The sequence below is a fragment of the Micropterus salmoides genome, unplaced genomic scaffold (genome assembly GCF_014851395.1).
Source record: "Micropterus salmoides isolate LMB-PRFRI ecotype aquatic unplaced genomic scaffold, ASM1485139v1 Ms_hic_scaffold_1, whole genome shotgun sequence".
NCBI lineage: Eukaryota > Metazoa > Chordata > Actinopteri > Centrarchiformes > Centrarchidae > Micropterus > Micropterus salmoides.
The window spans coordinates 28936637-28963008 of NW_024040040.1; the positions used below are offsets into that span (position 1 = coordinate 28936637).

Below are 26372 nucleotides of genomic sequence, written 5' to 3' on the forward strand. Positions count from 1 at the left end.
AATCAATATTTTTGACAACACTGCATCTAATACAGTAAGAATTTTGTTAAAGTTTGTATGTTTGCTCTGAGCTTACCACAAGCTTACTGTGAGTAACTTGATTGACGGTCTGTCTTGAGTGTTATCAGTACTGGGCCTGCTAGCCTGTAACCACAGCTATGTATTATATGCATTTGCGCTTTTGTCTTTAAAAAAAGACTATGATCAAATCTTCTACTCTTACCAGTCTGTATTTTGTTTTTTTCCCATTATCAGTGTAGCTTTGTTTTGATTTTCTTAACACTGTTACAGGCTGATGCTCTGATGATATTTATGTGTGTCTGTGACTATGACTGTGTGTGGGAAGCCAACCTTTGAGTTCATGTGGAGTGTGTAGTACTTCAAACCAGCTGTTTTATGTTCTATATTTATGTCAGTGTCTCTGCATTTCCTTGACATTTTAAAGAGAATGCTGAAGTCAGACTGTTTGCTTTCCCTTGGAAACAAGTACAAGTACATTAAAGGAAAGATGGAGTTCAGCAACTAAAAAGGCTTCAATTCCCTTTGATGTCAAAGATTACATGAAAGGCACAAAGCAAACTCAAGTTGTCATGTTGTTTTGAGAAATGCTGTGAAATCACTGATTTGTTCTGCATTAAAGCAAAATTTTGAATGATTTTTTGAATGAACATGTTATTGGAGTCGCTTGTACTTCTTTGGTTTGCTGCTGTGTTGTGGGGAAGTTTGACTGAAGTAATGGACGGGAAAAATGCCGGATATGGTAAGTATATGGCAGAAGGACAGAGGGAACTAGAATTGAATAGTCTCTCTCTTCATCTCTAATTCGGTGATCAGAGATGAAGATAGTGACTATTTGATTCAAGAGAGTGTGTCATGGTTGCTCTGTGATTTCCAGAATTGCACATAGTTTGCAAGGTTCTCAAAACGGCTCAGCAATAATTAGACTTTGCAGTAAAGTCAGGTGTAAGCTGACCAGATTGATTGGTTTTAGTAAGAAGAAAACGTCTCAGGTTACGTATGTAACCCTTGTTCCCCGAGAAGGGGAACGAGACACTGCGTCGGTGACGACACTATGGGAACGCCTCTGGGCGTGGCAGGGCTGAATTATGAATGAAACTACTCCAATTCTATTGGTGTTGCTAGAATGGTAGCGTGTGACAGCGTAACCGGAGGCGTATATAAGCACGCCGACACACAGGACACATTAGCCCTTTTCTATGAAGCAAGGCACTCCAGGCGGGGTGAGGTGTGGCGGACCGACGCAGTGTCTCGTTCCCCTTCTCGGGGAACAAGGGTTACATACGTAACCCGAGACGGGGAACAAGGGTTACATACGTAACCCAAGACGTTCCCCTTCGAGGGAACTATGGGAATGAGATACTGGTGCCGGGTGCAGAAGGAAGGTCCAGACTGTAAACCGGATGAAGTGTGAGGGGTGTCCAGCCGCGTCACACAAATCCTGGGGCGACGCCCCTGCGAGGAGGGCCCTAGAGGCCGCCATGCCTCGAGTAGAGTGCGTCCTTACGGCCATAGGTGAAGGCAAACCGCGCACCTGATAGGCCAGGGAAATAGTCTGAACGATCCAGTTGCTGATGGCGGGTTTAGAAGCGCAGCCTTGGGGGACCCGAAACACTGGTCTGCTTTCCTCCACCGGGAAGATCTCAGAGTAGTATACAGGGCAGAGCAGATGAAGTCTCCCGTCCTCCGCCGTCACATGAGGTTAGGGATGAAACACCTGCAGCACCGTGGACCCTGCCAAACTGGACGGAACCTTAGGGACATAGCCTGGACAAGGGTGCAGGATGGCCCTGACCCTCCTCGGGGCAAACTCCAGGCATCGGGGAGAAACCGAAAGTGCCTGGAGATCCCCCACCCTCATCAGAGAGGTGATAGCGAAGAGAAAGGCCATCTTAAGGGTCAGGTGCTTGGCCTCAGCCGACTCCAGGGTTTCGAAGGGGGCCCCAGCCAGTGCTTCGAGAACCACTGCCAGGTCCCAGTGGGAACCCTAGCCAATAACCACACAGAAATACAGACAAACGTAAGTAAAGATAATAGTGGTACAGGAAATCAATTATGGTACAGATATTTATAGTAATGTTAAGGATAATAATAATAACAATAGGACCAGTAATAACAATTGTAGGGGGCAGCAGGTGACTCACAACCACAGATCCAGATTCCACAGCTCCAGAGCAAGAAACACCTGCAGAAAGTGATAGGAGGAGAGAAGAGAGGGAGGAGAAACCACAAGACTACGGGAAAGGGAGGAAGTCGAGTTAGTAACGGGCATTAATGAGATGAGATTGCATACAGTTGGAGAGAAAGAGGAGGAGAGAGGAGCTCAATGCATCATGGGAAGTTCCCCTGCAGTCTAGGCCTATAGCAGCATAACTAAGGGATGGTGCAGGACTCACCTGAGCCAGCCATAACTATAAGCTTTATCAAAGAGGAAAGTCGTAAGTCTACTCTTAAATGTGGAGATGGTTTCTGTCTCCTGAATGCAAACTGGAACCTGGTTCCACAGGAGAGGAGGTTGATAGCTGAACGCTCTGGCTCCCATTCTACTTTTGGAGACTCTAGCAACCACAAGTAACCCTGCATTCTGGGAGCGCAGTGCTCTGGTGGGGTAGTAAGGTACTATGAGCTCTTTAAGATAAGATTGTGCCTGACCATTAAGAGCTTTGTAGGTAAGAAGAATGATTTTAAATTCTATTCTGGATTTTACTGGAAGCCAATGCAGAGAAACTAAAACAGGAGAAATATGATCTTTTCCTGGTTCCTGTCAGAACACGTATTGCAGCATAATGGATCAGCTGAAGAGTCTGAAGTGTCTTATTCGAGCAGCCTGATAATAAGGAATTGCAGTAATCCAGCCTAGAAGTAACAAATCCATGGACTAGTTTTTCTGTATCATTTTTGGAGAAGATGTTTCAGATTTTGCAATATTACGTAGGTGAAAAAAGGCGGTCCTTGAAATTTGCTTAAAGTGAGAGGGACGTTCTCATCAAAGATAACTCAGAGATTTCTCAGGCCCCAGTACAATGACTTCAGTTTTATCTGAGTTTAACATTAGAAAATTACAGGCCATCCAGGTTTTTCATCCTGAAGGCACATTTGGAGTTTAGCTAACTGAATAGTTTCATCTTTAATGATCGATATATATAACTAGTATCATCTGCATAACAATTAAAGTTTATGGAGTGTTTCCTGATAACGTTGCCTAAAGGAAGCAGTGAAAAATGTGTCTATAGGTTCAAACTGACCGATAGATTTAGATGTCAGTTTTACATAAAAAAATCTTGCTCATTTATTTAATGAAATACTGTCAAAACAAATTATGGCCTATGCAGCTAATTTTCAAAAACTCACTTTCAAACTACATTTATCTGTTTCTGCTGCACCACAGTCATCCTCACTCAAAATATTTAAAGCCTCTCCCACTCTCCCTTCCAGTTGTGTCTTACTACATACACCCTTAGGACTCTGGGGGGTGGTCATGTCTGCAGGGCGTTTGGTGGCCCTCCTTCTTTCCAGCCCCACTGGCCGCCCCTCGATTTTAATCACACATTAGACATCGACGGCTCAGGGAATGGTAGAGGCACACTGGGAGGCTCCCCAGCCTGCCAGTTGAATCTAGAGCCCCTTTTCCAATGCACAGTACCAGCTCGACTCGGCTCGACTCGCCTTTGTTTGGTTTTCTATTGTGGACAAGTTGTACCTGTACCTGCTTCCAGGTTCTTATTTTTGTATCACCTCCGTCGAGGTTCCAAGCGAGCTGAGGCGATACTAAAATGTGACATGAAAACACGGCAGACTACTGAGTGGTCAGAGAGAATCGTCACTGTTCACTGCGTCATCATTGCGCGCGCCAGACAGAGGCCAGCAACAGAAAGTTTTATATTTTACAGTTTTTGTATGTAATTTCATCACTAAATACACTTCTGAGAAGTTTTGAGGTGAGAAATCAACTGTGTAGATTTCGAATATTGACAGTTTTACGAAAAGAAATGGCGGAACAAAATTGAGTTTGAAAGTTTTCGGAGTTGAGGAGCTCTGAAAGTGGCGACGGGGGAAGACTGCGCCAACCTGCGGGAGGAGCGTGTGAGGCCGACCAACCGCCTGCTCACAGAGCCCTCTGCTCCCACACAGACGGCTGCAGCAACAACGGCAGAGGAAAACACAGCTGTAAGGTTTTCATACGGCTTATCTGTCTTTACATTGAGTAATGTTGAAACGTTTTAACTTAAATCAAGAGACAGCTGTTTGTGGGTCGCTGGTGTGTGTGTCGCATTGAACATTACGTTGCGGCAGTTGTGTGTGGCATCGCCCCAGGTTCTCCTGCGGTCTCAATCTCTGGCTGTGGGGGCTCCCCTGCATGGCTCTCGCTTGAGACGGGGGTTATGCGGTACCCTGGCTGCTTAGATTCTTGCCTGCCTGCAACTGGGGTCTGTGCAGCGCTGTTGCGGCATGACAGGCTTATGCACACACACCCACACACACAGACACAATTTAAGTTGTCCATGGTTGCCTTATTATTTATGCTGTTCATTAAGTTGTTCATTTAAATTAATTGTTATTATTTCGCCTCTCATTGCTGCGCTGTGCTGTTTATTTATTTTGCTTGGCTGTTTCTACTTTTCTTTCTCCCGCTTTTCTCACCTGTTTTATTGTTGTTGTTCGGCTGGTTGGCACCACCTGCAAAACACTATAAATTTAGCTGATGTTTTTATCCAGAGCGATTTGCAATTGCTATACATGTTAGAGGTCGCATGCCTCTGGAGCAACTAGGGGTTATGTGTCCTGCTCAGGGACACATTTGTGGCTGTATCACACTGGGGAATTGAACACCGGTCTCTCACACCAAAGGCATGGTCTTATCCACTGCCCCATCACCACCCACATATTTGCAGCACATTTTTCAGATGCTAACACACTGTGTCCAAAACTGTTAAAAACACATTCAAAACAGAAAGATGGTAAATGTCCTGCATTTCTGCAGCAACCAGACTGAAATATATGAAAGCTTAGCTAACATTTACGTACATTTTATGTTTACGTTTATGTGCATAGAGAACTGTATGTAGGGTTTTGAATGTGGTTTTAAAACTGTGTGAGTGTAAAGCAGGAAAAGTGTTTGTATCTTAGCAGAAATGGTTCAGGGGGATGGTACATGAATTACAGGTTGTGGTCATTGTGCGTCAAGTACCAGTGTTACAATATAAACAACTGAGTCTTTCTCAGTTGTTTACATAGTAACACTGGTACTGTTACTGGCTGTATTGCAGCACTGAAATGTCAGGAATTAGTTTATTTTTCACAAGTAAATTACTACATGCAGTGATATAGAAAAAAATAAAAGACACTGAAGCAAATTTCTGATTCATTCTTGTTACATATACTTTAGTACATACTAACATACTTTTGGCCAAGATGCATGTTGGTAATGCAGACTGTATGAAAAATTGGCTTCAGATTTGATCATTGCATCTTAGCAATTAAAAAATGGTAATTAATTTGATTTTACTGCAGTAATGTAGCCCACATGAAATGTTTCAGTGCAACTGTTGCCAACCTGACAGCTGTCTTAATGTCCTCAGAGTCACAGTGTTATAAAGGACAGTGTAACCAATGGATTTTATTCTGAGAATGAAACCACAATATCCAGAGATCGCTGTCTCTGTCTATACATCGATGAAAGATTGATCATAAAAGTGGTCATGTTAACGAACTACTATCTAAGTGGGATTTTATTGTTTTAGTGAGGAAATGAAAAGGTGTGTCAGACAGCTGCTTCAGACTCTGCAGGAGGGGAGGAATCAGAGTTTGTTGATGAAAACCTCCTCACAAGGTTAGGTTCATAGCAAAAGTTGCTGGAGTTACTGATATAAGTTTTATCCAATTATGTAAAGAAACATTCTCAGTTATTGTTGCAGCCTGTAGTGATGTTAGCTTGTTAGCATGTCAGCAGCTATATTAATTTTCTACCATGACTATGACAGCAATGTGTATTTATTTTAGTAGTTATGCTCATATTATTAAGTCTATGTTTGTGCTCTGTTTGTAACCTGCTGTCAGAGTTTGGCCCAAAATTAGTAGCTATGACTGGCTGTTTATAGGAGTTGGGGAAATTTTGGGAATGGCCTTGGAAATGCATTCTGGTTGTTTTAGGTTTTCTAGCTTTTGAACAAATGGGAATACCACAGCCTGTTTGACCATCTTTCCAGTGATGAAAAATCCCTGAGTAACTAAGCAGGCGGGGTTCAGTAAAGGCAGTACAGTTTGAAAAATAATTAAATTAAGATCCATCATACATCTTATATTGCTTTTAAAAGGGAACAATGAAACAATTTCTGGAGACAAATACTTGATCTCTTTCAATTTTTTTTTATTCAAAGGCTGTAAATTTCTTATTTTTTTTACAGTGTAAAAGGTCACACTTGGAACTCAAGTTGAAAAGTTGAAAGAAAAATTTGAAAAAGAAATATGAATAATATAAAAGAAAAAGAACTGGGATAGAAGATGAGCATTAACATCAATACAAAATGGCCCACTACAAACAAAGAAATCACATGACGGTGTGGGAAAGTTTAGAACAGTTTGCTTATGTCTCAGAACAAGCTTAAGGTTATGGAACATAAACATTAAAATAAGAAACTCTAATGTCACTATTCACAAAACATATAAAAATGTAACTAAAAGGTAACTGAACAATAAGTTATTATACAATATAACAAATATACATTATTTTAATAAATGACACAAAGAGGAAAGTTCAGTTCTCTTTTCCTTTACATATACTAGGATAGTGTAGTAGTTCTTGCAAAGCACAATTGAGCAGATTTTTTCAGTCCTGAATATTCTGTGTGATTTTTGTTTTCAAGGAGCAACAACATGGGTGGCCATTTCATTAGCAATGAGAGAAGTTACAGCTTGATTTAAAGTGCTGCTTTTTGCATATTCCTGCCTGGAGTCCATATTCATAAGTGCTTCAGTGATTATTACAAAAATAGAACTTTGAAGGGGGCAACATAATTAGACCTCCAATGCATTCTTATCCTCTCTTCTGATGGGAAACAAAGCCAGACATGTTATTGCTAAAAAGGAGAATGACTTTAAAATTAAGAATGGGACTTATAATGCACATATACAATATATATATATCCATTAATCAATAACATTAACATTAGTTACTGCTTAAAACATTAAGTTAATTAAAGGACAGTAAATAAATCAATTGATGAACCAGTTAAAGCTGCATTAATCAATTTATAGCCACAATTTATGGCTACATTCAGCATTCAGTTGGAGCTTTTTTCATCAATCATGACTACATGATTAAAAATATTTTTTTTAATTTCCTGTCCTAGATTTATACATTGAGATTTATTTCTTTGAAATAAACTGGCCCTCAGAATCATTTTAAAGTGACATTGGTTTAATGTTGTAAAAAAATATGTAACTCAAATATGCTGTTTGTCTAAGTATTCAGGAAGCTTCTGGTCTGGTCAGACTCTGAATCTGAAGGTACAGGTGTGAATTGAAAGGATGAGAGCATCCTAAGGAAGTTAGAGAAAAAGTAATATATATGCACAAATTTGGAAAAGTCTATGAATGTTTGGATATCCCAGTCGGCACTGTTGGATCAACAGTGAGGAAATGAAAGTTGCATCATACCACCAAGGCACTGCATAGAATTCAAAATTCACTGTCCGAGCAGCAAGAAGGAAACTTGTGAAGGGAGACACCAACAATCCAACAATCACTTTGAAGGAGCTACAGAGTTGAGTGTGGAGTGAAAGCACACTAGTCAACCATATCAAGAGCTGTGCATAAACTGGCATGTATGGAAGCGTGGCTAGAAAGCAGCCATTACTTAAGAAAAACCATACCAAAGCATGTCTGGAGTTTGCCAGAAAGCTCCCAGCTAAATGTGGGAATGTGCCAAAATTCAAAACACTATGTGTGATGCAAAGCCAACACTGCCCATTCCTCAGCAAAAAACATCCTCACAGTAATATATGGTGGTAAGGGACTGGGCATCTTGTTAGAATTTAAGGCAGACTGGATTGAGCAAAATATAGGGAGATGCTGCAAGGGAACCTGCTTCAGTGCAACACAGGGGTGGTAAAACAACAAAAAAGTGAATGTTCTTCAATGGCCATGTCAAAATCCAGATCTCAATCCAAAAGACAATCTGTGGCAGTATTTGAAAACTGTGGTTCAAAACCTGAACAAGGGCGTATAATTTAGTAGGGATGGTAATATCCAGCAACTACTGAATTGTCCCTAGCAATAATTTTGAACCAAAAATTTAAATATAACTGCTGTTGTCTTTCACTGTATTTGGTACACAAACAGCTCTCTTTCTCCACTACTAGTCCAATGCGTTTTGAAGGATTATTTCCTACCTTTTTCAGACCCTCAAATATGTCAGGAAGAATGGGGAAAAATCGTTCCCAAACTAAGCTGGGAGATACTTACCTCATAAGACTTAAAGCTGTTATTGTAGCCAAAGGTGGCTACAAAGTACTAATGTGTACGGGGTGAATACTTACGCAAGCAGCATTTTTCAGTTTTTAGTTTTCTTTAAAATGTCTGTTAACAAATAATGAATTTTGGCTTTGAAAAATTTGTTTCAGAGTCTCAGGTTTGCAATAAAAATACTGAATGGAAAAAGGTGTGTGTGTATATACTGTGTATACTAGCCAAAAGACATTAATTAATGCAGGTTTAAGCAACTGATCAATCTAAAGCCCAACATTAGCAGTTTCACCATATCTAATGTGAGTAAATTTTTGATATTATTGTAATGGGCTCCTGCATTTTAAGAAATAGTTTGTTGTTGTGTTACCCAGAGTAACATGAGAATATGATATTACTATTGTGTCCAGTACAGAGACTAGCTACATCAAACAAGATAAAAAGTACGCCTTGCAACAACTCAAAATCTCTATTATTTATCCTTATATCTTGTATATAACATACAAAAATAGGTGTATGATAATGATACTTTTTAGTCTTTCAACCACTCAGAGCACTGTATACTACATGTCACAGCCCGTTCACACACTGATGGTCCCATCCAAGGTGTTCATCAGAAAGGAACTAACATTCACGCACACATAAATTACTGAATCTAATGAATTTGGGGTTGATTATCTTGGCCAAGGACACTTTAGCAAACAGACTGGAGGAGCCAGGGATCGAACCAAGACCTTCTGAGTATTGGATGACCCGCTCAACCTCTAACCCACAGTCGTCCACAACTGAACAGTTAAGCAGTTTCTCCCTGCATCCAGTCTTTGTAGTAAGCTAGAGTAAAAAGTACACCCTGGACTGATTTTAGTACATTACACACAGAGATAACACTGAAATAAACATCCTCACCTGAATCTGGGGAGGACAGCAAATAACATTTACTAAAATGCTGGAATGTGTCATGTCCAACAGAGTGTTTTGTTAGAAGTTGTTGAAATTAAGTCCTTCCAGATTATAATAGGTTCAGGGCCTCTAATAGACAACAAGTATAATATGGATTATGTCAGACTTTCCCATCATCATTCCGTCATTATAATCATACAAAACATTTGCACATAAAATAGACTGCATTATGTCCATTATGAGGGATAGTAATTGAAAAACAAAAGTATAAATGTAATTGATTAATATAGGTAAAATAACTAAAAAGCCAATCATATTTCAGTAAAAGGATTTTTTCATGTTTAATGTTACACTAAGCTACACAATAGAAATCTTAAGGAAAAAAAAAAAAACAACGAAACCTGTAGCCTCGCCGATGATCAAAGATATTGATGTCCTGATTGGCTGTGAGATGGAACTACAGAGACTGCTTTTCCCCAGTGGGAAGGCAGCCCAGCATGTCTCCATCTCTCTTTTATCGGCCATGACTAAATACTTTCTCTGAGAAAAGAGGAGGACCAATTGTAATGGTAGATTTTCTAACATCACTGTAACCTGATTTGACATAACAGAAAACATCAGATGTGAGACAAGAAGAGAACTAATATATCTGACTAATAAATACAATATAAATCTCAGTTTTGGCCTGTGAGTCAGGCTGACCTTTGTATTTTTTAGCTTTCACATAAAAAAAAGAAGAAAGCAAATCACTTTCTGAAGAGAAGAGACTGTGTGCTCTTGACAAAGGCCATTTCTCATGTACACGGTTGGATTTCTATACCTGCTACCACACACCCAATACCTAAAAGAGGAGAGAGATAAAAAGGAAAGAGAGAGGGAGCTGGTGATTGTCTGGTGCAACTTAGAAACCCTTGATGATTTGTTAGAATACAGAGCGTATCATGTTTTTAACGGTTGCACTTGACTGTATGCTGTACACACACATATATACACTCTTGTACACAAACCTTAAACCCTCATAGAGATGTCAGGATATCTAAATGAAGCATGAATACAAAGATCTAAAGTTTTGCAGTTTTCCTAAATTGCTACTTTGACCTGAGCCCATATTTATCAAAGTTCCAATTATTACACTTCAAGTGGTACTCAATTGATAAAGTATTGTATTTTCTGCAACTCCACCAACCAACTTTTTAAAGCAAGCTCATCAGGGCTATTTTCTCACCCTTGAAAAAGCTCCTCCAAAACTGCATCACCACAACACAGCAGTCCTAAAACATTTAGGTAAATTATTTAATTAGATAAATTATTTTCCACATACTATTATTTGAAATATATGGTGCAGGAGGCTTGGTGGCTAAACTACCCGACTGTGAACTACTTTAGCTTTTGCTTGTGGAGCAATTTATAGTTTAGCAGATCAGGTTTATGTCAAATTGGATGGTGACACACAGGTAATATGATAATATATAATATGAAATGTAATATAAAATATAATATGAAATGTAAAATGTAAAACCATCAGAAATAGTTTACAAGAAAGCAGCAGCTACAGCAGGTGAGATACAAACTGCCTAATTTTGAATTCTACCTATGGCTTCACCAATGATATATTTAACTGTACTCTCCCCTGTCTCTATATCACATAGACCTGAAGATGCCGCTCTTAGCAATTAAGAGCCCTCTGGAGCTCTCTTAAATCTTACAATTGTGAGTAAAGGCTTTTTTGTTTTATTTGCAATATAAGTCCAAAATTTCACCTTAATTTGTTTGATAAATATGGGCCCTGTCTCACATTCTGATATTCGCAATGGCCCTCTGACTGTTATGAGGTTAATAACAAAATCTGGAAATCAATTTTAGCAGCATAATAAGAGAGGGTTTTTCATCTTTCTCTCTGTTTGGACACTTACTTACTGGACAGTTTTCCTTGCAGCCATCTTATTGGAACAATGCTGTTTTGACCCACACAGAGTTGAGATGGTGCATTCTAGTCCTTCACGTGTTCTTCTAGTGTCCCACAGTGTGCAACACGTCCACTCTGGGGTTTGGCAGGTGAGAGTCTAACAAGGATTTAGAATAAGTGCATAGATGGAGAAAGCAGAAGCAATCTGTTCCGCTGAGTTACCTATTCTTCTTTCTTTATTTTTTTGTTCCCGAATACAGGAAGCTGCAAATGACAACAGGGGCCTGATAAAGACAACATAGAACAACATACTGCAGATCAGACATACACAGAGAATGAGTTTAGCGCTGCGCTCTGGTTAATTGGATTGGATGGTGAACAGTGTGGATGTCCAATGGGTCTGCCACACGGCCGACTCCACGTCATGTGACCTCAGCGAAGGCGATGTGATTCTGCAGGGAAAAAGAGAAACAGAAAAGAAAAAATCATGACAATGGAAAGAATTAATTCAGGTTGGTCTACCAGGACACTTTTATTTGGAAGTCCCTCAAATGTAATTTCAAGCTTGGTCTTTTTATAAATTTAAAATATATCATGATGTCTTCTACAGTCATGTGGCAGCCACAGATATATATATATATATGAGGGAGGGTTCCAAATAAAAGAACCATTTGAGAAATATAGAAAAAGGTCTCAAAATCTGGGGAGATTTAAAGGAAAATTCTGTTATATTTCAACCTGGTGGATTTCTCATATATTTGGCAATTGTGACTCTCTGGGTCATGCTAACTTTGCACTCGCCATCTCTGTCGTTCTGGGTTAGACCCACTCGCACAAGTTGACCCAGATTTAGATTCCTACTGTACACAGTTAGCCGTAATGGTCCAGTTGACTATAATTTCTGTGTTTACTTTGGATCAGACTCCGAGCCAAGCGCTTGAAATGAGTCTTGTAAAAATCATATTTATTTGGAAAGCTGTAGGAGGCACACACGCTGTTGCACAAGTCATTTTTTCCCTGAATCTTTACAATAAAGGTGGTGAGTGAAAAGTTAGCACAACCCGCAGAGTCACAATAGCCACATTTACAGGAATACACCAGGTTGAACTATAACTTAAATTTAAGAGGGGGTAAAGTGCTTTTCTCTCTGCTTTTCCTTGATGTCCAATTTAGACTGTCCTTGTCAGAGAAAATAACAGCTCTGGCTGTTTATTTACCAAAACTCTGTTTGTGGCTTCCTGACAAGTGACCTTAGTGACAAGTGGTGGATGGTTGGGTGTAAATCACATATGGCTAACACTGGGGACTCTGCTATCTCAAAACAGTGAATGTTGCTTTCACCATGAATCTGATCTTTCCTTAAAGGTTGAAATCAAGGTCAATAACTATGACCTGGATGACTGAGAATCTTCACAGACATCTTTCCTTAACCTAACCAGACCTTAAACATAGAGGCAGATCAATTATACGGGTCATTTTGCAAGGCACTGAGCTAAAGTTTTTCCAATTTGGGTATGAATACCTGTTTGTCCTGTAGTTTATATTAGTTAGTTGTACATTATATGAACAATTCCATCGAGCTGTCTAAACATACCAGCTGATAATATAATCAGTGGCAGCAGGATCCTTGGTAATACATGACATTGGAGAACTTTAAAGGAGACAGTTCAGAATACTTTCTGTGCGGACCAATTCATTGGGATTGTGTGAATTGTATATGCCAATTCAGAGTGTGTCACTGCCATTCTATCGATGCCACATATAAATGGTATGTCACTCATGTTCCAGTGACAGATAACACTTCCCACTGGCATATACCAATAGTGAACCACTCTTGTCTCAAATGCTGATTCTTAGTGATTCTCTACTTGTGGCATGTTATACGGCACATTATAATGGTAGGTCACTGGTGTTCAGAATATACTGGTGGGAAGTGGCCAGTGCTAGTGGATCACCAGGTGTATGCTGTTTTCAAGCACTACATAAAAGCAAACACACAAATATTTTTATCCCCTTCTCCTTACATTGTTCTTTTTGTCTTACTTTTATTTCGGATAATTACTTGTTTTCTTTCTGGTTATTTACTTCTTTCTACTTACTACTTTCTTCAATTCATACAAATATCATACTAAGCCGTTGAGTCTTAGTCAACTTTTCATTGTTTGGTTTGTGACAGTAGACAGTTATATACGACAATGGAACATGAGAGACTTACAAATAATCAATAGAGAACAAACAATATTTGATTCAGCTTTACTGTCATTACACTCAGTACCAAATGCAGTACTAAATAATCTGATCAACAAGCTGATCAAACTGTTTTCTAGTTTCATTCAACAATCAGGGAAATCATACTTGAGCAATAAATGTATGGTTATGGAGTCTTTAAGCAGGGTTCATGATGTGGTAGAGACATTTAGATATTAAAGCTTGGGATACAGTTTTTGCTGCTCAAAAACTCCTTCCTGCTCTGGCATTTTGTTCACTATGGTTTGTTTAGCTTCCAGGCATCTTTAGGCTGAGCTATTTTCAGAGCAAGCAATTTTCCACTGAGCCTGTCACAGTCGAGGTGAAAGTGTGAGATTTTCTGCTCTTTGTCAGACAACTGAGCGCAGGCTCTCTCGGCAGGAGGCTGTGAATTGAATCATCAGATAGGAGCCATTTATTTTCAACATTTCACTACTAAATGTCGATCTTGTTAGAGAAAGCAAAAATAAATATAGCCTTGAGTTAATAGAAAAATGGCACTGTTATATCTGGCATTATGAATTCTGAAGATGTAAAAACAGAGATTTCACTCAGATGCAAAGAGAAAGGAGGAAAAGCACTTCAACCACACAAAGCCAAATCCTCTGGACATTTCTGTTACGTTTGGTTGAATCAGCCTCATCCTCTCTTTGGCTTCATTGTATACAAACTGGTTTGGTCACTGTGGATTTGGATAGCTACCAATCCATTTGTTCACTTTATTACACCGTGGCTCTTAGTTTTGGAGTTTTATTCATCAGTCATGAAAACATTGTACTCACCAAAGTAATAAAGGTGACATCACTAAAAATAGGTCAAGCCTCTTTTTGAGATGTTGACAGTAAAGAGATGACAGGAAATGAAGGATGAGATATAGGGAATAATATTCAACAAAGGTCCCCATCCAGACACCGTTTTACTGCTGGTTTGATGTACTTAATATTTTTCCCATTTGTATTCATATGTTTTATTTCAGCCCGTTCTTATCTCAAGGCGTCCAATACCAACGCTCAGAAAAAGTGACAAAATGCCGTTATTTGACGCTAAATGTACCTTTTAGTGCCTGTTTGAGACGCACCGGGTGCATCTCATAGAGACGCTTCCAGAAGCGTCTCCATGAGACGCTCTGGGGCGTCCTGTACAGACCGGAAGTGCTAGTTAGCTAGCGGTAGCTAGCGTTCATGATAAAGGTGTTGACAGCTCCCTGAAGCACCTACCTTTACCATAACCATCAGAAATGTTAGTGCCTAAACCTAAGTCACTGACTTTATGCATGTCGATCGGGTAACCCTACAGCTACACCCTACCTGTTAGCACATCGGCCGTTAGCCTCCCTTGTGTTGCTGCAACGTAGCAAACGAGGGCGTTTCATACAGATACCGAAGGGTATACCTTTAGCGTAAAATCCTTACGCTTTGTCACGCTGTCTGAAAACGTCAATTATGACACATTGAGATGAGAATGCGTTGTTTATTTACAGTTTAGTAAGCGTCGTAATTTTTTATAATGTGTAAAAATAAAGGTTAACATCTGACTTCTTGTATTTCTTGACCTGTCTCTCCTTTTTAGTGATGTCACCATGTTTCCACATCTCATCAATTATCTTGTGTTAATTATCAGAATTGATATGAATTAGGGACACCACTACTAAATATAGCAATATTCCAAAATATCTGCCAAGAGAAATATTTTTACATGTGAAACAACTGGTTGATATTGTGTACTGTTGTTAGTATTCAATTTCTTTGTCTGCTGCTGAAAGCAAGTAAGCTGTTCCAACTGCCTCTTACACCCAAAAAACACCAGACACACAGCACTCATGGAATGTGTTCAGCTTCAGTTTACATTAACCAACATGAGTTAACACGCCAGGTGACATACATCTTCAGTATATTGTTCAGTATTCAGTATATTGTTCACTAATTCATGTTCACTGTTGTCAATTTTACACTGTTTTAACACTGTAAGACATAGCTCCCGCTAATGACAGCATTCTTTGTTTGGCTATGTCTCAGAAGGATGCTGTCCAGGAAAAAGAACAGATGCAGGACATCTCTCTAATTCTATCCTGCACTGTTTTGTTTTTAGTCTCCCAAACGTAACCAGCCTAGTGATGAGTCGGGAGCGCTATAGCATCCACTGTGTTGACTTTTGCCAGCCAAGCAAGCTAACTTCCTTTTTAGCCCTCTGCTAAGACTTTTCAAATGTTATCGACCAAATGGATCACATTCTGATAGTGAAATGAGTCACTCTGCTTGGGTTGTAACGCTCAAATATATTGATCCACCGTATTACAGCCGCTGCATTGGCCGCTAGTAAAACTGACTTCAAAGCACAGAGCACCTCCTGCGGGCTTGGAGGAAATGCGAGTCTACCCAGCCAATCAATCACATTTCTTACGGTCTGCGTCGCCGCAACGTGTAGTTACACGTTTGGAGAGATGCACGTCAGGCTATGGCGTAGGCTATATCTTAGATTCGACAGAGAAGTATAAATTAACCTTAAGACAGATGAATTGGAAGGACCATAATGTCACTGAATCTTTTCTTAACTTGAAGATTCATAAAACCTCACAGGGAGGAAGTTGAGGTGGATGGATTGGTTAACAACGCATGTGATTTTAATGGGAGACCACTGTTGACCATCGTTTATTTTAAAGTAGTTATCTTTAGCCAAACTATGATCAAAGTTTAACCATAGTACTGACAAATAATGTCTAACCAATACAGGTGCAAAATCAGAAAACATCTGTAATCATTGCTAAAAAAATTATAATTGTATCTTTCCACCTGTGCTTTTCTTACAATGACAGATCAACATCTGCTGTAAAAACGTTATGTGAATCTGATTTATTTGCAAGGTTATCAAGATTCAGGTCAGCAAGATTAATAAAAAAAAACCTAACATGTAAAAATACAGATTTTTGGCAGGAAAGAAACACAGATGATTCTTATTAAGCAAAAACACTGGTCTAATCCAAAATATGGTGAAGGCTCACTTTCTCCGAAAATCCCTTCAAGCAGAAGAGCCTTGTGACCTTATGTCTAAAATCTCTGAAAGATTAGACAATATGTTTTTTGTATTGCATTTTTCATTTGCGCAATATAACCAACTAACAAACGTGCATTTCTTGATAATATTATTTCTGTAAAAAATTTTTGATGAAAATGCAATTAATTTAATCTTTTGGGTGGTGTGTTTGGGAACCACTGACCTAGTTAACTCTATTTCACACATCTCATTTAGTTACCTACCTGGCTTACTGGTCACATTGCTCACTTTAATCCATTAAGTAATTTAATCACTTCAAAGCTTAATTTCAGTGTTTCACATACAGCCAACTTACACCATTACTTTCTGGACATTGTGGAACATATTTGAGAAGAGCAGAACTGGTAAGGATCATTGATTTATTTCATCGGTCTTGGCAGTGGGAGGGCAGTGCACAATTCTGCTAACATATAATTTTATTCTCTAGTTTTGATGCTACAATGCTCTGGTATACCTAACATAGAACAGAGGAGCTAGACCAGATCTGTAGAACAATATCAGCCAGTCGTATCAGTCTAATTCAAATGTGGAATAAAAATGAAGGTACAGTATAGATGTGTCCAGAGATTTAGCACAGCTTAGCATTGTCATAGTTTGTTGCCTTTTGTTTCTGAGACGCTGGAACCAGTCAAGACCCTGTACCCATCGCAGGAAGGCCAGGATGCGCTCCTTAATGTAGCCAGACTCTTCATCTTCATCATCCATCTCCTACAGCAGCAGTGTGTATGTGTGGGTGTGTTAAAATTTAAAATGTAGACACTGGTACCTGTACCCTTCAGTGGTGAAAGAAGTAAAAGTATTTATAACACAGTGTATAAATATTCAAGTAAAAGTCAAAATAAAAATCTGACTTAAGTAAAGGTATCAAAAGTAAAAGTACTCATTATGTGGAATGGCTCATTGAAAAAAAAATGTTTACCATCACTCATCACTACTGTTGCAGCTGGTAAAGGTGGGGCTAATTTCAACAACTCTAATACAACAATACCCACTCCAGCCACAGCCTGTTCACCTCGCTGCCGCCTGGCAAGCAATACAGAAATGTCTGCTGTTGTATGACCAGACTATAGAGCAGCTTCTTTACTTAGGCTCTAAGACAACTGCACCTCATCCTTCACCATAGACAAATTACATGAAGCTGCACCGTGCGATTTCGCACATTTCCATACCACTACCCTGTATACTATACTGTATTTTTATAAAATATTTGTACAAATATTTAATTAGAATGGAATAATCAAATACAACTACAACTTTAATTTCATTGGGCAGCCTTGTGATTTAGAACGACAAATAAATGTACATTGAACGGTATCGGGTAGCTTAAATAAAGTTTTATAACTAGGTTCAGGAACAAAGACCAAGCCTCAAGCATATCCCATTTCCTCTTGTGTGACATTTACTTTTTGTTTCTGTGTGTTCCTTTTTGATTGTCTAAATGTGTTTCATCTGTGTTGTCACCTTGTGTGTGTGTGTGTGTGTGTGTGTGTTAGGGCTGACCCCAAATAGTCGAAGATTCGATGCTTCGATGGGTGGAGCCTGATTCGACTGTCAATCTCACAGTCGAATCTTCACAGCGGCGTTATGAAAGTAGGATGATACCATTTTGGCTCTATAGGGGAGCTCAACGTCTCATTTTACTACTGATTTTCTCCCAGTAAGTTAATATGTAGCCTATTATGATAAAAAAAATTAAACATATAATGCTGTAAATAAAAATGTGAAAAGAAAGAAAGTTGAAATAAATCTTTTTAAAGAGCGTGAATAAATCGAAAATGTCAACCGTAACCCTTAAGGTAGGGGGCGACAGTGCGTTTCAGCGTGTATATGTGTGTGTGTGTGTGTGTGTGTGTGTGTGTGTCAAACAAGGAAGTGAGACCATCAGCCGCAAATAGACCCGCAAGGAACTGTGAGGTGCATGCAGTGCCGCCGAAAACGGCATGCACGTCGCAGTGCTGCATAAGACAGTTTAATGGCAGATGAGCAGAGAGAAAAAGGTAAACAATAAGCCTCAGTTTAGCTGGAGATGTACAGTGTATGTAATAGTGAGTAATGAAATGAGATTATAGCTCTGCAGCTTCTCAAGATTAAAGCGGAGCTATCCTTTGTAAACCCCCCCCGACTGATTCGACTATCAGTCGACTATAGGCAAGACTTGACAATTCTGATTCGACTATGGAAATCCTTAGTTCAGCCCTAGTGTGTGTGTGTGTGTGTGTGTGTGTGTGTGCTTCTCTAGTCTTTTGTTGGTTCGTCATTCTTTGTCAAGAGTCCCTGCCTTCTCCTGTGCCTGTTATTGAATTTATCTTGGATTCTTTGGATAATTGTCTGCAACAGTCTAGATTTATTCGCCTTGTTTTGGACTGCCTCCATCCCCTTGGTTGTAAGTTTTCACCTTCAGACTCATGAAGTGTCGGAGTCCTCTCTGTCTCCTAACATCCAACCTTGTCAGCAACCTCAGCAACTGTCCTCAGCAATCCATGCTCTTCGCTTTCATCCCCTGACAACGCCAACATACTCAGGCCTTTCAGCAGCTCCAGGGGAAAATCCCATCTTCGGTGTCCAAGGGATGCCGTCCCTTCCAGATGCTCCTTTCCAACCCACTTGAGATCCAGACACTCAAATGACAGGCAATGCTACCATGACCCAAATCAACCATCCTCCAGTTTCAAACATATCCAAGTGGACAGTTGCTTGCCCAAAGCGCACACTCAGTCAGAGAAGCAGCCCTTTCCACCGCTCTGACAATAAAGCAAAACTTTCAACTGTTCACGGACTAGCAGCAAAACACCAATCTTCCTCTCCAAGCTTCCCGGTGTTGCGTCCGCAGTCCAATAACGCCATGACCGAAGGAGCTCAACTTCAACATGAACCCAGGTCTTCTTCTGTGAGGACTTATGGCAGTTGGCTTCCATGATGTTGCATTACTGTCACCTTCAGGTTTTATTCTCCCTCAGTGCCTATTCATTTTAACTCCCTCATCCCCCTCACTGTTTATTCATTTAAAAGCTGTCTTTCAAGTCCAGTCATACTCAAAAATTTAATAATCATTTCCATCCAGTTACACTGTCTCTACATTATATATACTAATAACATTGTCATTTACCTGTTTCTATATTCCATAGTTGTGTCATCATTTCTCATAGCATTATCAACTTCAACATAACTCGTGTTTAGCAAGTAAGCTATGAGAAGAAGCAAAAAGTTTAGAACGTACAATGTAAGTTCTTTGGAAGAAGCTAGCTTTTTATTCTGAGTATGAAAATCATGGCAGAGGCTTTGAAGAGACCAAAGAAGATGTCATGGGAAGCAAGGAAGAGAAAAAGAGAGAGTGACCTGCAAGTGACCGGACAAGAGTAAATATCAAACTTGCTTTTACTTTTTGATTTGAGCTAGAAGAGCTGAGACATGCCGAGCTAGCCATCTTTCCTTTGCTTCTTTACATACCTACTATGTTTCAGATTGAGTATAAGTGCTTCCCTTGTATCGTGTTATCCTATTGCTGTTTCCACTGTTGATTTACCTCCATACTATGCATTATTAATATTAATAATTCCTTTTTTACTGCTTTGTTTGCCAATTTGTCTGCTCTCTCGGTTCCCAGGATACTGAACATGCTGGGACCCTATTAATGTGATATTTTCCTGTGTCAAACTATGCTTGAATTATAAACAGAACGCTGATGACTTTTAGTGAGCCTGTCTTAATACTTGCAAGGACCGACACAGATTCACTACAAATTAATATAATGCTGCAACTAACCTGTTCAGTCAATTCTAATGCCTTTAACATGGCAAACATTTCAACAGTATATGCAATCAAATAATTAGATGTTGTCCCACTTGTTAAGTTGGCACAGCAACTGCCGTATCAAACTGTACAAGCTCTCTCAGTGAAGAGCCATCTCATTTGTTTAAATCTTCCTCAGGCTTCACAAACAACCCGAACACATGTATCCCTCCAACCCTACGTCATTTCCCCTTCTTCTGCTTCCAACTTTCAATCCCATTTTCTCTGGCCACCTCAGCTCCTCTCCCTCGATACCAGCCGCACTGAACAAACCCACGACAGCGATCCATGACAGTGAAACACACTGTTACCTCCCGTTTCTTACAAGGCAGGTGGTTCTCAGACGAATGGCTGCCGAATTCTAATCTTTCACTCCTTCCTCCACCCTCTGCGTACCCAGTCATAAGTCATTTTGGGGGTATGAATGGTTCAGTATATCATCACCATCTAACTGTATTAAAGTGGTCATATTGTGCTCATTTTCAGGTTTCAAATTTTATTTAGGGGTTGTACCATATTAGGTTTAGGTTTCATTTTCAAAAAACACCATATTTTTTGTCATACTACACATTGCTGCAGCTCCTCTTTTCATCCTGTGTGTTGACCGCTCTCTTTTCGCTATGGAGTGATGCATCACCCTTCTAAAAGATCTAAATACCTGGTTAAGGACTACTAGCCAGTCATAAGCAGAGTAGGGCGGGTCTAGACAAGCCGGTAAACACTGCTCCGGTTCAGCTGTACATGGTTCCGAACCAGCTTAGCAACCAAGACTGGAACAAGATTTCAGAGTGGTGAGTTATTAGTCTGTAACACATAGACCTTTCATGTGTACATTACATGTGAAAGGTCAATGTGTTACAGTAAAATGTGTACTGTCTCTACATCACAGTAACAGCTTTATGTTCATTGACTGTCTAACATTTGGTAGAGAGAGTGGGAATGAGTGGGGCCAGCGGGTGGACATCTTGTCACTGTGTGAATGCTGCAGCTCAGTGTGTTTTTCCACTACTGTTTTTGAGGGCGTGGCTGACTAGCCACTGAGCTCATGACATGTGTTACCATGTGACGCAACATGGTGGCGGTAAAAAATGCTGGATTACAATCAAGCTATTTTCAAAAAAGTTATATAACACAATAAAGGAGACGGAAAAAGCCAGAAAGCATAATATGACCTCTTTAATACTCTGACTCTGCAATTTAAGGTTAATATGTTTCTGAATAACGGTGTGGATAAACTACAAGAGTGTGATGCTCTATACCTGGGTTAGACCAATATGGGTATTTTCTCAAGATATATCTAGCAACAACCAATGTACCAACTGCCTGTGTTGCCCCAAGCAGATCTAATCCTGTCTTTCCATTGACTTTGTATGCTATCTAAAAGAAATCAAAAATTTGCTTCGTTCTGTCTAAACACACAGGAAGAATTTTTATTTCTGCAAGTTGACTTGCAACAACATGAACAGCTGTATCAATCTCATCCACACTTGTCTGTAATTTTGTATGTCACCGGCACACTCTGGCTCTCTTAATGTTATCTAAAGAGCTCTGATCGGATCAAGTGTTTTTCCAATTGAAAAAAAAAGCTTTCAAAGAGCGCAACACCAGATATATTTGAATCACTGAAGATGGGGGCGGCCATTCAGAGGTCTGCAACTCTACTATTATGCTACTAAAATTTGGAAATTGGAATTTGGAAACTACCATCAGCTTCAAACCACTACCAGCCTTATGAGAGTTCAAATAACCATATTGGTCTAAATCTGCTGCACAGTATGAGTTTACTTCACACAGACATACAATATTCCGGATGAAAATGTGATCAGACTTTGTTTAGGGCATACAAAGGTGTGTATTCTGAGTGCAGGTGTGTTGTGTTGTGTTGTGTTGTGTTGTGCTGTACTAACCTGTGAAGCGATATACTTCTCCAGGGGACTCTCCATTCGGCCCATGTTCAGTATGCCTGTGTTGGGTCGCTGCTCCGCTGGTGACTCCTCGCTCAGCAGTAACTTGCCTTTGAAGTTATGGACCACACACACCACCTACAACACACACACACACATATAAATGAAAATGGACCTACAGCCGAGTGAGATGTGTGTTTAACTGAATTTTTCAAGGACTAATAGAGATTCCTCAGTGGTTGGTTGGATTAGAAGAGTAACCCAAGTATGTAGGTCACATATGTGTGTAGTGACTTTTTCCTGGGGGTACTACTGCGGCTATGATGGATGTGGGTGTTGCATGAGCTCCTCAAATAAGGAGCAAAACATAGCTTTGAGGTTGAAAATGAAATAACCAATTTCAAGTTGCAGAGAAGCGATACACAGAAACTCTGAGGGCTGGAGCTGTGTTGAGTCCTCTGCAGTCCATTATATCCTACAGAGCAATGCAACCTAGGGAACTTTGTATAGAGGGTCATAAAGCTCGCTGGCAAACTTGACAAAAGTCATTAACCACAAGCCTATCAAGTTTCTATTCCCGTGTTTTGCTCCATGAGCCAAGAGACAGGGAGTCACACACCAACTGAACTGGAATAGAGGCTTGGTGGCCATTACTTCCTGGGCAGTATTTGCAACAAATAGTGTACATATGCTTGACTCAATTTAGAGATTGTATTTCTATATAGCAGTTAGTATAATTCTGGTAACTTCTAAACACTTAGGATCTCTGTCCCTCATCTTACATATATTGCTTACCTTAGGCCTGGAAAATGTCGAGGAATGTAGCAGAGAGGAGAGGTGAGTGGCCCCCCTGGCCTGACTCTCAGTCACTCAATGGAATGAGCATGCATGTGTTTTTGTGTACCTGCTGGGTGCTTTGGTATGTTTTGGTAAGCATCGGTCTCTCTCTGTGTTCTGCTCTCCTCCTCATGCTCTGGAGGGCGGTAATGGGCGTGGTTTTGAGTACTCCTGGCTGCACACTCAGTCCTACTACTTAGCACACCTGTTTGCCATCCTGCCATCAGCACTGCCCCTTTAAACCAGACCAACCTTCCAGACCTTCTACTATTTTTTTGAAACATTTAGGTCCTGATTTACTAACATCCCAAATAAAGAGTACTAAATTGTGTGTGCATTCTTAAATATTGCACGTGCAATTGTAGTACCTGTTATGGGTGATTAACTAAGAATTATTGTGTAAATGACAAGAGGAGCAAAAACAATGGAGGTGGGGGTATTTAAATGAGGGTTTTGCGTGTTTTAATGGTTTACACCATGGAGAGTCAGGAGGGAAAGCAGCCACTGCGTAAAAACCTTGTTTCATTCAGTGCGTCGTGAGTATGTGAAAATCATTTGTACCTGCCCATCCTGCCAAAGATTGCACTAAGTACTTGGGAGAGCACACCTGAAAAACTGCTTTGGGAAACCCCAGCAGAAACAGATACAGTATGCTGGAATGACCCAGACTCGAGGAAATGCCAGCAGATCGTGCTTCATCCAGCCAGAGGGAACAATTGTCCGCACCGTGCCCGCTCTGCGATCTGCTGTCCCTGTACGCCCCAACGCCCCATTCCTTCTCTGATACCTAAAATGGGTTGTGTTGCTGTTACGACTGGCGCGCTGTGAACAGTTGGTGATCGTTCCCTCTGGCTGGATGAATTTTACGTGTGATCCATGCACTACTGCAGCTAGGGGCTGTCTGCAACGCCACACAACCCACAAAACTTTCTAAATTCTTACATCTCACGGAGAAAAGAAGTCAGGTCGAAATGAAATTTGCTTTATTGGCACGAATGTTAATTCAACAGTATTGCCAAAACTAAAGGAAAATACAAAAAAAACAATTCAATTCATATAGTTCATAGAATAAATAAAATAAAATAATTTTATTTCTATATATTGGATATAAAATAATATTATGTAATATTTTTAGTTCCTCTACATCTTCTTTCATTACGGCTATGTCTTCTTCTTGCAAAGATAACAGCAGCCATCTCTGCGCAACACTTGCCGGTTTGCACCTTCCTTTCAAACATTAATTACAGATGCTGTTGCACTTACATGAAATTGCTTGTAGGCTTGTTAGATCACATTGCGTGTAGTAAATAAATGTATTTGCATGTTACCCTCCCATTACGTTGCACAATAAAATTTAAATGCCCCAAATTGCATATTCATTAAGGCAAAAGTAGTAAATAACCAACAGGTGCTATCTTGCACTTTTGAAAGACGTCATTCTCCGTGCACACCGTTAGTAAATCAGCAATTCAGTTTCTGGTGATATCAGGTTTGCACACGTTTTTTACTCACGCAAACCTTTAGTAAATCTGGCCCTTAGTATTTGCCTGCCTATTGTTCGTAATTCATTGATCTCTCTTTCATGGCCTCAGACCACCTGCTCAGACCAGCGCTGTCAAGAGCTACCGAGAACCTGGACCCACTCACTAGCAAAATGTAACCACTCACTACCCCCGAACTACGGACCTCAGTCCCCACCAACCAGCCAACCCCTTGCTTATGTTGTTTGTGCTGTTCTGCCAATAAATATCTCTTTGTTTAATATACCACTCTGGTCCGCATCTGAGTTCAGGTCACCGGCCCTGACAGGAGATGAGAGTAAAGGAGAGGAGGAGATGGGAGGAGTTAGTTTCCCTGGTATTAATAAATAGTATTTTTTACAATCTCTTTCCAACACTAATAGCAGTGTAGTGTTTTTTACCCTGGCCATTAATGAATCAATGTCTGGAGAGGCCGAGCGAGGCATTATCACAGACTCTCTATCTCCAAGCCCTCTAGTCACAGCAAAGAATGTACTGTCCTTTCTTTGTTGAATACAAGAAGAAAGAGAATGAGAGAGGGAAAAAAAGCTGCTGTTTTCTTTCAGCCACTGCTAGGAACCATGCTGTATCTGAGGTCAGTGATGACCTCAGATACAGCATGGTTCCTGTGCAAACCTTGATATATGGGTTGTTCACACACAGGCTGTATAAAAGCAGCCAACCAGACTGACAGTAATTAGGTGTTTATCATCTGGCTGGACAGAGTGCGGCTAAACTCATCTTCATATTTGGCTAATTCCTAACCTTGCATGCCACACACATTAGAATATTAATAAGTGAGGCAGGCATTTTGTATGCCAAATAGGATAACATTGACAATTCTCAAAATAAAATTTAGAATTCAAATAATGCCATACCTTCCCTTTCTCATAAGATCCTTGAGAAAGCAGTGGCCAATCACTTGTGTGACTTTCTACATAACAAAAGTTTATTTTAGGGCTGTCAGCATTAACGCGTTAATCACGATGAGATTAAGGACCAATCATAATGTGTTTTAATTGTGTTAATTGCGTTAAACGCGTGTGTCAAATATTCTTATTTTACACCGTCACTGGTGCTGTTACCAAAGAATCTCTGCTAAAAAGATCTTTGGCTGCTATTATTTTGACCCTTCGATGCACCCTTACTTGTTGTCATACTGCCACAGACACTTCCTACCTCCTGCTGCAGCCATGGAACAACACAGTCCTGAATGGCGTGTTTTACTTTAAGAAACTCCCAGACGGCTCTGTTGACAAGTCAAAAGCAGTATGCACCTTGTGTGAAATGGAATTAAGATATCACCGAAGCACTTCGTGCGTAAGCTAACGTTACCATCAACGAGCTAAGCATGCAGCTAGGACAGCTAATCAGGTTGATGCTGGCGGACTGAGGCAAAGCACTATTTTGGAGAGTGCAATTCATGTACATTGTCGTCGCGGGAGACAACTGTTGAAAATTGACTGAAAATGCACAAGGCACACTTTTTCTGTATGGCATATACCAATTTCAACAGTACAGAGTTATACATTGCAGGGGTTTGGATTGGTCAGGATTAACAGTTAAACTTTTACTGTATGCACTGTATTATACTGACAAGCTGACCTACAAAACACTAACAATAGGGAACATTACATATATTCTGATGAAATTTTATCTTCGAAAGGTGACTGATTTTTTTCATATAAACCAGTATTTCAATATAGAAAACAGTTCTATCTATTGCTGTATGTCATG

The 26372-nt window shown here is 40.0% G+C and overlaps 1 protein-coding gene across 3 annotated transcripts in view; it reads right to left on the minus strand.

Moving 5' to 3' along the window:
* Nucleotides 1-11495: 11495 nt before the first annotated feature.
* Nucleotides 11496-26372, minus strand: part of plppr5b (phospholipid phosphatase related 5b) — a 160710-nt gene continuing 145833 nt past the window's right edge. For 2 of the 3 annotated variants that reach the window (XM_038723401.1, XM_038723409.1), the window contains 2 exons: nt 22282-22416; nt 11496-11739 (listed from right to left, as the gene is read on the minus strand). In XM_038723401.1, the coding sequence (XP_038579329.1) occupies nt 11710-11739; nt 22282-22416 (165 nt within the window). In that variant the 3' untranslated portion in view covers nt 11496-11709. Of the gene's footprint in view, nt 11740-16986; nt 17294-22281; nt 22417-26372 lie in introns of those variants that run through there. The other variant, XM_038723417.1, reaches the window with a different exon arrangement.